Below are 11,419 nucleotides of genomic sequence, written 5' to 3' on the forward strand. Positions count from 1 at the left end.
TTGCAAGAAGGGACTTTGGCACTTGCAGAATAACGTGGAATAAGAACAAAATTCTGCTTCCGAAGACCGCCGTTGTTCTGAAGCGGTCCCTTTCCTTGGTTGCATTTGAAGCAAAGGGGACAAGGAGACACCTGCGAATACTTACACAAAACCTCTCGGGGCGTTCACACTCGGCTCCCGTCCCTCCTTGGTCTCTCGATCTCATTCATTCCCCTGGAGGCACCCAAGACTCAAGCAGGGATCACTCATCATCATCACAGAAAACATCCATCCTCTCCCCCCTTTTCCAAGGCCCCACTTTGAACTACAAAAGAGCCTTGTGGCCATATATACGCAATTTTAGCATTAAGAAATATCAGAAACCGACGGCTTGGATTGCAAAGCCCAATCTAACCCTCCATCCCACTCAATTCTTAACCTCATTAACATCAAATGTAATACTTTCTAGGGATGTCAAGCCTCAGACATTTCAGCCTGGCATCTGTGGGCAAACAACAAGTTTGCCACATTACGGAGTTTGCCACATTACGGAGCTTCCTGCGGGGTTTTGGGGATAAAAGCAACACGCGATTTCTAGGCAGAGAAAAGGACACACAAAAATATTGGATGGTTGACACCGGGTTTGAAAGCAGGATGTGTGAAAAGGATGGAAGGGGCTGAACGTGAGCCAAGAGCGTGGTGCTGCAGCGGAAAAGGCCAATGTGATCCTCAGCTGCATTAAGAGGATCATACTCTCCAGATCAAGGGAGGCTGGGCTCCTTCAAACTCTAGGATACTATGAATTAGTCAGTAGAGAAAAATGTATGTTTTAATAACTAAGCTGCAGGTGGGTTTTCTGTACAAGAAACAGCATTTCCTGAGAATCAGCCTATTTTCTGCAAAGAACAAAGGGGTTCCTCCCCAAATCCCCCAAATTATTCCTCCACAACACTTCCAGTCCCTTGAACCCCAGGAGAGAGAAAAACATACACACAAGATCCTCCTTGGTCTCTTCTTCTTCTTCTTCCGGATGCCGTGGTTTCCCAACCGCCGGGGAAACCAGTTTTCCGACCCAGGAATGAATAAAGGCGGACGTTCCTTCCATCTTCCTAGGACTTTCCAGAAAACATTTAGCAACTTCCCTTCTTGGTTTCAGTTCCTCTGAGGAGAGAACTGATGCTCCCACCACTCCGCAATCGTGCCACTGCATTGCAGGGTCCTTAGTGCAGTGCCACTGCGTTCTAGTGTCCTTAATGTGATGCCACTGCGTTTACGAGGTCCTTAGTCCAATTTTGGGGTTTAAAGTGCAGCGCGGTGCCACTCTGTTGTAGTATCCTTGGTGCCATGCCACTGCACTGTGAGATTTGCAGTGCAATGCTGTGCCGTACCACTAAATTGTAGTGTCTTTAGTGCAGTTCCACTTTGTCAAGGTGCCCTTAGTGCACTGCCACTGTATTATAGGGTGTGCACTGCATGCCACTGCATGGCGGGGCACCTTAGTGCTGTGCCACTGCATGTGTGGTGTCCTTAGTGCAGTGCCACTGCATTGAGGTGCCCAGGGTACAGTGCCACTGCGTTGTTGAGTCAGTAGTGCATTGCCACGGCTTTGTTGTGTCCCCACAACGCAGTGGCCCTAAACTACAAACCCCACAATGCAGTGGCAATCCACCAAAGAGAGCCTATCCCAGTGGAACTGCACTTAGGGCTAAACCTCCGGAGAAACAGTCCCTATACTTCCTGCCCATCTCTAGGGACGAGAATAGCTTTGGTTGCCACTGACGTCCCTGTTTGCGATTCCATTGTCCCTATTGAAAACGATGGGGTTTTCCACTGGGAATTCCAGTTCTGTTATGCATTCGGCACCAATGCGCCTCCGTCATTTTGCAGCTTTGCAACGTAGTAATGCAACCGCAACTGTCTACAGGATATGGACATTTTTCAATTGCGTATTTGTGGGGTTTTGGCTATCCATAATAACCTAAAGGTTTTGATATCATCCAAAAAAGTGCCTTTATATCCACAGAAACACATGCCAAAATGAAATAAAGGGGCTGCCAGGTTCCTTCCAAGGCTGCAAGAGACCGACGGAGATACTTCTTTGGGTGGGAAAAAGGTCTTGTTATCTCTTCTTTCTCACCCGGTTGTTTTCCTCCGATGCCTTAGGATTCCCGGTCGGCTTTGGGGATGGTTTCGTTGCTCCAGGATCAAGCAAATATCACATTCCCTTCTTCCTCTTCTGGGCGTCTGGAGAGCCAGCCTTGCAGCGACCGGATGCAGAGCCATGAGGCAGTGAGTTCCCCAGGACAGCAAGTAAGGCCTTTGGGTTGTCTCCTCCTCTGGACCCGAAACATGTCAAAAATTGTAGGATTTTGCCTTAAATACTGTAAATCATAGCCTTGCAGGGTCATCTATGTATTCAGCTCTGTCTGGCAGTAAGGTCCCACTGGCATTCATGCACTGTTATTAGTATTATTCCTGCATGAGATGCCAGTTGGAGCCAAATCTATAAAGGAGCTTGCATTCATAAATGCTGGGATGTTTTGTGAGCTGTGCGCCTTCAAACCATGTCTGACTTATGGAAACCGTAAAGCAAAGCAACCCTGGGGTTTCCTTCCTTTTCCCTGGCTCTTCCTATGAGATTGAGAAAGTGTGCCTTGCCCACGATGGGTTTCCGTGGCTGTGTGGGATTCGAACCCTGGTCCCTCAGAGTCTTAACATGAAAGGATATCGCATATGGCCTCGATCCTGTTGGAGGAGAGAAGGGACAAATAGGGCAGACAAAAGACTGCTTTGCAAAGCAATTGATTATTATTGTTGGTGCACTTACAAAGCAATTGATTATTATTATTATTGCTCTTGCAAAGTAATTGATTATTATTGCTGTTGCTCTTGCAACGTAATTATTATTGCTGTTGCTCTTGCAAAGTACAGTAATTCTTATTGCTGTTGCTCTTGCAAAGTAACTGGTTGTTACTGTCGTTGCCCTTGCAAAGCAACTGATGGTCCTTGTGGCTGGGCTTGGGTTGCAGGAGGCCCCCAATTTCTGCTGCCAGCCCTTCGAGGTGGACCATGGGGCGGAACGGGACCCTTCCGAATCCTCGCAGAGCTCCAGCCCATCCTCGCCGCCTCCGGACCATCTTTACGGGAGGTTTCTGTCCCACCGAGGGGCCCACACCGAGAAGGCCTTGTACCCGGCCCTCCAGGCGGCCGAGAAGTTCCACCGGTTTGGCTACGAGGATGGCAATGCCTTGGGCAGCTGTGCCAGTTTCCTGAAGAGTGCCAGCGACGCCCGGAGCCCCTTCCACCCGTACAAGCGGCAGTTTGCCGAGGAAGACCCGCTCGGGGCGGCAGAGGGGGTCCCGCCCTTTAAGGCGGCCAGCATGGAGGGCTACGCAGAGGGGGCCGTGCCCGCCATGAGCGGCGAGGCCGAGATGTATGGAACCCAGGTGCCAAGTCTCTCTGGAGAACCGGCCTGGTGCAAAGGGCTCCCCTACGGCCTTCATGGGCATCACCCCCAGGCCATGGTGAGTGGGCCTTTGGGGGGGACCTGGGGGTAGTCCAAAAGGGCACCGTTTTCCCCTGGTAAAAGGGGATGCCGGGAGTTGTAATCCAAAATATTGGGGGTGCAGCGTCCCATCCCACCCTTCTCTGCTTTCTCTTCTTCTCTCCAGGAAACAGACATCAAGCTGAAAACGCCTTCCTTGGAAGAGCAGCCCAGCCTTTATTGCTATCAACCACAAGTCCCATCCATGTACTGCCCTTCCCATCCTTTCCATCAGGTACATCACATTCCTATTGCAATTATAATTAGATTTATTTATATCTTGGCTTCTTTCTGGCTCAGACGGCTTCTTCATCAGGCTGAGATGTTAACATGCATTTTGTGCATTTTGCTTGGCCCCATAAAGGCGTTTTGTGGATTTAGGATGTTGTTGTACTTTGCTATAGGGCCAACATTGTTACCCTTGGATATGATGACTAGAAATGATTACCCATTTTGCAATCTCTCATAGTTGTTATGTTACTTAGGAAATGTGACTTTATTCCATCCCTGTTGTTTCCAAAAAGCAATTCATTCCTGGAAGTGACCGCTGGTGGGTCCAGTTAATTGGGGTCTTAGCCGTGGGCTACTCATTGGCGCAACTGGTTGCCCACCATGGAAAAACGGGACCCAACCTAGTCTGGCTTTCTGTATATTCCCAAAATGGGGATTAACAGGCCACCGTTTTGCAAATTCGTTGCAAAGGCCCTTGGGAAAAGTTGCTTTTTTGGACTACGACTCCCAAAACTGGCTGAAGGATTCTGGGAGATCTCATCCAAATGGGTTGACTCTGCATTTTTATGGAGGATAAATGCCAGGCGAAAGCCGTCCCTTTGTTGCCCTTGTTGTCCGAGTCGCAAACAATGGCAGCCTTTGATGCCAGTTGCCAAAAAATCTGCACAATCCGGTTGGACTGACTGACCGTCCGCCGGCCATCCTCTGCCCCTCCTCCCTCTGCCCTCAAGATTAGTAATAATAATAATCATCATCGTTGTGATGAAGTCGGGGATGAGCCACTGAAACCCGTAAAACAAAAATAGCCCTTTAAAAACGCCCTGCGTTTGCCCCTTCCTTCCCCAGCTTCCAAGGAAGGAGCGAAACCAATAAAATCCCAGTTACGACACCAAAGGCACCCATTTGCCCGGACTGGTAACCTCAAAGGAACTGGGATGGGCACCGAAGGGCAGGAGGGCGCTTCGGGTGCCATTTGGAAGTGCTACGAAATCAAGGAGCACAGGATTCGAACCCAGAGCGGGTCACCCTGAATCCATCTGGTAGCTTCCAAGTTGGGAGGGTGGCAAACTCTCTCCATGTTGTTGGTCCCAGTCATCAGATTGGGTCTGTAGTTGCGTAATAAAGGCTTCTGAGTTTTTACGGCTGGGCCTGACTTTCCACACTTTGGTATCCTTCTGTGGCTTTTGTCAGAGGCTTTGTGACGTGAGGTGTGTTGTTGTCGTTGTCATGTGCCTCCAAGTCATTTCCAACCCACAGTGACCCCAAGGCGAACCTATATAGGATTTTCTTCATAGGATTTGCTCAGAGGAGGCCTTGCCTTTGCCCCTGAGGCTGAGAGAGTGTGGCTTGCCCAGGGTCAGCCAGTGGGTTCCATGGCCAAGCAGAGGAGGATTCAAACCCGGGTGTCCAGAGTCTCGGGCTAACACTCAAACCACTGGTGGCCACACTAGCGTACAAGTGTGTTTCTGGGTCTGCGGACACAATCAGCATGTATGCAGATGATAGCTCTATTGCTTTGCCTAATGCACCCCTCCGTGCTTGTCTTCCTCTAGTACCCTGCAGGGGGCGGTAGCAGCTACCCAGTGACCTACCTCTCAGCCGCATCGTCCCATTACCCCTTCCAACGGATTGCTCCTCAGGGACCCCCAGAGCACCACCAGCCGCTCTTCCCCAAACCCATCTACTCCTACAGGTAAGACGTTCTCCGCTTCCGTCTAAATAGTGGTGGGCTAGGAAAGTTTGAATAAAAAGTGATCTTGAGTTGGAAGAGTGGGGCTGGAGTCTCAAAGGGCAGAACGAGGCGGGCGCCTCGAGCGTCAAATGCTGGGAAGGAGCCGCAAAGGGTCTGTGTGCTTTGCTTGGACCGGGCTGAGACGGCCTGCCTCCAGCCTCGGCTGCGCAGAAGAAACAACACTTCTTCCTTTTGTTCCCTAACTCCCAGAATCCCCACTCTTACCATCCTCTTGTTTCCTCCCAGCATCCTCATCTTCATGGCGCTTAAGAACAGCAAGACCGGGAGCCTCCCCGTCAGCGAGATTTACAACTTCATGACCGAACACTTCCCTTACTTCAAGGTGAAAACCTCATTTATTACAATAGACATGCACAGGGGCCATGCAGTAAACATAGGGGTATAATAATAAGTATAATGGTTGTAGTTCCTCAATGGAAAACACACGGGAAGCATTTAGGACATGCAACAAAATTAGAATTAGTGTTGGTAGTAAGCCCCGTGTGTGTTTTCCATTGAGGAAGGAAGTCCCTGCCGTGATGCAATGATGCTCGGCTCTAGTTAAAGCACAACAACCGGGCGGGCGGGACAAGGTGCAGCTGGCAGGTGGGGCAAAGGTGCGCCCGCTGTGCGCCCATCTCTGGCAAGGTGGCCCTTTGAAGTCGCCTCTCCTTTCTCTCCCAAAGTTTAAAGGGAAAGGGGGTGTTGTAACGTCCCGTAGTAGTAACTCCCCGAAGACAGAGAGGTGGTTGTTGACGTTGCAAAATGGTACTACTACAACTTCCATCACCTCTGATACGAGAGAAGGGAGAGGGACCTGAGGAGAGGGGCCTGGGTTCAAGTTCTTCCTTTGGGAAAGATAAGTCAATGGAACGACGTTTTCACCCACTTCTCCCAGGTTTGGGCATCTCCTGCAAAATGCTCCTGAAACGGTGCCATGGTCGCCTCGGCCTTCGAAACCAGTAACTCCCAAACATTGGTCCTCCGTGTGTTTTGGACTTCAACACCCAGAAGCCCCAGCAGTCAGGAATCCTGGGAGCTGGAGTCCAAAACCTCTGGAAGATTAAAGTTTGGGAATCATTGGTCAAAATAAAAGCGACAGCGAGGCACACAATTTTGGAGATCTTGATAAAGAACCGCTCATCTTCAGCCAGGACCCCAAAACATCCAACGATCCCAACAAAACGGGAGCAAAGGAGTCGGATCACCTTGGCCTTGTTTTTCAATGGAGCCATAAATTAAACCTGGGATGCTCTGCGTCTTCAAAGTACGGACGGCATCCTTGCGTCGCAGCCAAACGCAGACGATGCACCGTCCTTTCCACATTCTTGCTGCAGATGCAACACTTAACACATTGGTCCCTATGGAAAACACAGCCCAAAATCAGCAATTAGGACTGGATTTCATATTGGAATTTAATACTGAATTCAATATTATTAAACTCTTTGTGTAAACGAAAAAGAAATGGAGCCCTTTTGGGCGGACCTGAGCAGGAGATGATGCACCAAGTGAGTGCAGATGGTGGCAGCGAGCAAAATTAATTAGACAGATGTAATTAAGTCCCCAGCCGAAGGGCGGAAAAGGTCGCCCAAAACATCACCGAAATGCATTATAAGCAAGATTCCTTGAGGTTTATATACTCTCAGCTCAAAATGTGAGTTGAATGCAAGAAATGCATGATGGAAACCCTCCACTTTAGCTTTGGTGACTTGGGAAATGGTTGAAACGTGGGGCTTCTGCCCGTCTTGGTGTGTTTGTGAGTCCTTGTTGTGCGTCCATTTCCCGGTCGAATGGAGTGTGAGATGAATTAATGGCAGAGCGAGGTTGTCCTCGGGGGAAGGAGGGACCGTGGCAGGGCCATTAAACGGAGAGAACATGAAAAAGAAGGGAGCGGAGGTTTTACAGACACAATTAAAACACATGGGTCCCGTAAAAACACACAAACACACACACACACACACAACCCTTTCTGGTTTGCACCTTGGGTTTCCAGTTGAACGTTAAAAGAAGATGCAATCGTTAAACAACTTCATTTGCGCACGCACACCTCCGATTAGGAAAGCCACGTCCGTGACAGAATAATAATAATAGTAAAAATAATAATAATATGATTTATTTATATTCCGGCTTTTCCTTGCGGAATCAAGGCGGATTACAAAACAAAGGGATCGAAAAAGACATCACAGCGATTGTAATAACAATACCATAATTATACAAAAAGGAAAAACACATAATAAATAACCATCATGGATTGTGTAGCAGTCGCCTTGCAAGCGCATTGGTTTTGGCTCCATGCGCTTTACCTGTGGCTCTATCGATCAATCGATCAATCAATTGATCAATGGCATCAACCCTTTTTCTGTGGCCCCAGCCAAAATATATTCTTGCTCCCTCCTTTTTCCTATATCCCCACCCACCCAAAATATATTATTATTATTATTATTATTATTATTATTATTATTATTATTATTGTCTCATATCCCAATATAGGGACTCAAGGCAGTGAACAACAAGGATAAAATCTATATTGCACAGCATTACAAAAACCCTTTTCCTGGGGCCCCGTTTACCCAAAATACATGGGATTTGTAGTTTGTTGGGGCGCCAGACCACTCTGGCAGAGGAGGCCAAATGTGTCCCAAAACTACAGTTCCCAGAATCCCATAGCATTGAGCCAGGGCAGTTAAAGTGGTGTCAAACTGGGTTATTTCTACAGTGCAGATGTAGCCTAAGTTGCAATGGTTCTGAACGGAGGAAAATAGGACGCTGTTTTCTACTAAGAGCAGCCGCATCCGAGGCAGAGAAGAAACCTCCCCGTCGCTGCTTCTCCTTTTTGGGGGTAGATGCTAAAGGCGAAATATGGCCGGCCAAAAAGGCCAGCGGTCAGCAGGTGACCTCCTTGTTGGTCAGTGTCCGGTTATGTGTCATCCCTGGGAGGCAGCATCCATTTCTAGACATCTCTAAATAGCATAGTGCTCATCTCTCCTCTTGTAATTAGATGACATTTCATTTGTGAATTCAACCTTCCATAAATGACGCATCGGTGCACATAAAACCTGCACACCCTCCATGGCCTAATAATAATAATAATAATAATAATAATAATAATAATAGTAATAGAGAATGTTATATTGTAAACTTGAGAGGGGAACGGTCAAATCAATTGTTTGTAAGCCTCTTTGGCTGAAGGATGGGGTACAGACACTTGTCGTGATCATGTAATGTACGTAATGTCTTGGAATGGGGACGCTTGATGTGGATGAAGGTGTCGGTGCATTTCTTCTCCAACTAACATCTACAAAAACATTGCTTTTTTGGGGGGGTTTCCAGACAGCTCCAGACGGCTGGAAAAACTCGGTGCGGCACAACCTCTCCCTGAACAAATGCTTTGAGAAGGTTGAAAACAAGTCTGGGAGCTCCTCCCGAAAAGGCTGCTTGTGGGCCTTGAACCCGGCCAAAATCGACAAGATGCAGGAAGAGCTGCAGAAGTGGAAGAGGAAGGACCCTGTCGCTGTCCGGAAAAGCATGGCCAAGCCAGGTGGGCACCACAGACGCAGGCGCCGTGCATCATGGCGCGCAAAGGCAGGCTGAACATCACAAAGACCTTGTTTCCAAGCTTTAGCCATGGCCCAGAACCTCACAGTTCATAGACAGTTTGGGAACCAAAATGGCCATAGTCAGTCTTAGCAGATTGGGAAAGCAATACACTTAATACAGGGATAGTCAGTTACGGAGACCGCATAGCCAGTCAGGGAACCCAAACGGCCATAACCTGGACAGCAATCTCTTGACCACAGACCCTGGGTTCTAATCCAGCGGAGCCTTTCTTCTCTGAAATGTCATTGCCTTTAGGACCTGCCACGTTGCTTTGGCTGTTTGCCTTCTTGATGTTTCCAAATCTCATTTGGCTCCATTTTCTTCCAGAGGAACTGGACACGCTGATTGGCGACAAATCGGAGAAGCTGAGGTCCAGCCTGATGTCCGGAGGCAACCCCCCCGGAGTGGCCAGCCCCCCCTCAGTCTCCCGGCAGATGACCCTCGCGCACCCCTCTCTGCGTAAGGCCACCATTCGGTCAAGCACCCCATAAGGACCCCTGGCTGTCCAGCCCTAATGGCCAGCCAGCGGAAACCTGGGTTCCCAGCTCCCCCCCAAATTTCTTTGGCCTTGAATGTGCCATATTGGTTTCTCGATTGGCTCTGCCTAAATGGAGTGTACTGGTTTACCAGTTGGCTGAGCCCATATTGATTTCCTTGGTCACTGGTTGGGACTGGTTGGGATCTTATGCAGCCCCTTGATGCAGCAGATGCCCCTCAGGTACCTGGCGCAGGTCACTTTTGTAACATGCCCGCTCCCAACAAAATAATAACCATGGGGGAAAACTGCCCCTCTCTTTGTGGCCTACGCCCTTCGCCCCACGGCCCTGAACCCCTTTTCCTTCCGCAGATGGACCCCGGGGCCAAGATCCCCCCTTGCCGGCCCAGAGCCCCCCTTCCGGCCGCGGGGCCAAGGTCCTGTCGGGACCCCGATCCGTGCAGGACGTCCTGGTGCCTGATGCCGACCTCAACAGCGACATCGATGCCCTCAACCCTTCCCTCACCGACTTCGATCTCCAAGGTAGCACAGAAACACCTTTATGTTTCTTAACCTGGGAGCTCTAGTGTTGCCATAGTTCGAGGGAGTGTGCAGAGGAGCCAAATCCCAGGGACCCCTGCAGCAGAACCAACCTCCAAGTGCACACAGAATCCAAATGCACTTTGCTCATTCTTCTTCTTGCAGGAAACCTTTGGGAGGAACTGAAGGATGACAGCTTGGCCGCGGACCCCTTGGCGCTGGTGTCGTCCTCCCCGGGGGTCCCTCCATGTTTCTCCGCTCCGTGTCAGATGGACCACGACAACGACAACAACAACGACAACAGCAACGAGCTGAACAGCCACCGCAACGCCCAGCAAAGCGGCCTTCCGGAGATCCATCTGACCACGCTCTACTCGGCCTTCATGGAGCTGGATACGGGGTCGGCCCCCTTCCTAAACAGCCTGGGGTCCAAGCCCATCGCTCTGGTTTAGAGGCCACCAAACTGAAGGCTGGATCCGCGCCACGGAAATTGGAGCCCCCCAAATTGTTTCACCCCTCGGCCCACCGACCGACCGACCTTAAAAACCCTTATCTGTTCTTAATTCGTAACTTTTGCCATCTTGACCACGTTCGAACGTCGCTTGCTATTTTGTCTGCGAAATTTTGGCGGAGATGAAATTGAGCCGTGGCTTTAGAAAACCTTATAAAGAAAAGCATACCCCCCCTTTTTAAAAAGCAACAACTACGGGGCTAAAAGAGCGCCAAGTGCCTTTTGAAAATGCATATTCCAAACTGCAAGATACGGCTGATAACACGAACCGCCGAGACATTAAACCCGTCCGGAGGAGAATCTAGATCCAGATTTGGGGCAAGGGATGGAGTTGGGAAGATAGCAATGTTGTGTCAGGAAGGAACCCTTTGCTCAGAGGTTGCTCAGAGGTTGCCATTCTCTGGGAGCCAGCCTCTTCCTTCCAGCGACTTCTGCTTTACTTCAATAAAGCAGCCAGCATCAAACCCTCCATTTCCACATTTTTCTTTCCCAGCGCGGGGTTTTCACTCCCATCGAGTGCGAAATGTCCCCCCAGTTTGGACCCCGAAAGCTCAAAAAGAGGGGTGCGCTTTAGAAGTCCCCCCTGAATGAAAGACCAGGAGCCTCACGGGGGGGAAAAGTTGGCAACGTAATTCAGTGTTACCATTGCCCAACATACAGGGATGCAAAAGGATAGCAAAAGACCCCCGGCCTGAAGAGACAGACCTCTACATTGCAGTCTATCCCACTTTTTAAAAGCTCCCTCCAGCCCAAATAAGAGGAGATTTGCACAATTGGGTCCATTGTTTGGAAACTGGATTGGAGCGCAAT

General features: G+C 49.5%; 1 protein-coding gene across 1 annotated transcript in view; it reads left to right on the plus strand.

The window, feature by feature from the left end:
* The window catches only part of FOXN1 (forkhead box N1), a 22,661-nt gene extending 11,631 nt beyond the window's left edge, over positions 1–11,030 (plus strand). The window contains exons 2-10 of the mRNA XM_042442709.1: positions 2,143–2,289; positions 3,009–3,503; positions 3,651–3,758; positions 5,308–5,447; positions 5,733–5,829; positions 8,817–9,024; positions 9,411–9,542; positions 9,931–10,101; positions 10,264–11,030. Coding sequence (XP_042298643.1) covers positions 2,164–2,289; positions 3,009–3,503; positions 3,651–3,758; positions 5,308–5,447; positions 5,733–5,829; positions 8,817–9,024; positions 9,411–9,542; positions 9,931–10,101; positions 10,264–10,550 — 1,764 coding nt within the window. The 5' untranslated portion in view covers positions 2,143–2,163 and the 3' untranslated portion in view covers positions 10,551–11,030. The remainder of the gene's footprint in view (positions 1–2,142; positions 2,290–3,008; positions 3,504–3,650; positions 3,759–5,307; positions 5,448–5,732; positions 5,830–8,816; positions 9,025–9,410; positions 9,543–9,930; positions 10,102–10,263) is intronic.
* The last annotated feature ends 389 nt before the right edge of the window (positions 11,031–11,419 follow it).

Source organism: Sceloporus undulatus, chromosome 11 (assembly GCF_019175285.1).
Source record: "Sceloporus undulatus isolate JIND9_A2432 ecotype Alabama chromosome 11, SceUnd_v1.1, whole genome shotgun sequence".
NCBI classification, from domain to species: Eukaryota; Metazoa; Chordata; class Lepidosauria; order Squamata; family Phrynosomatidae; genus Sceloporus; species Sceloporus undulatus.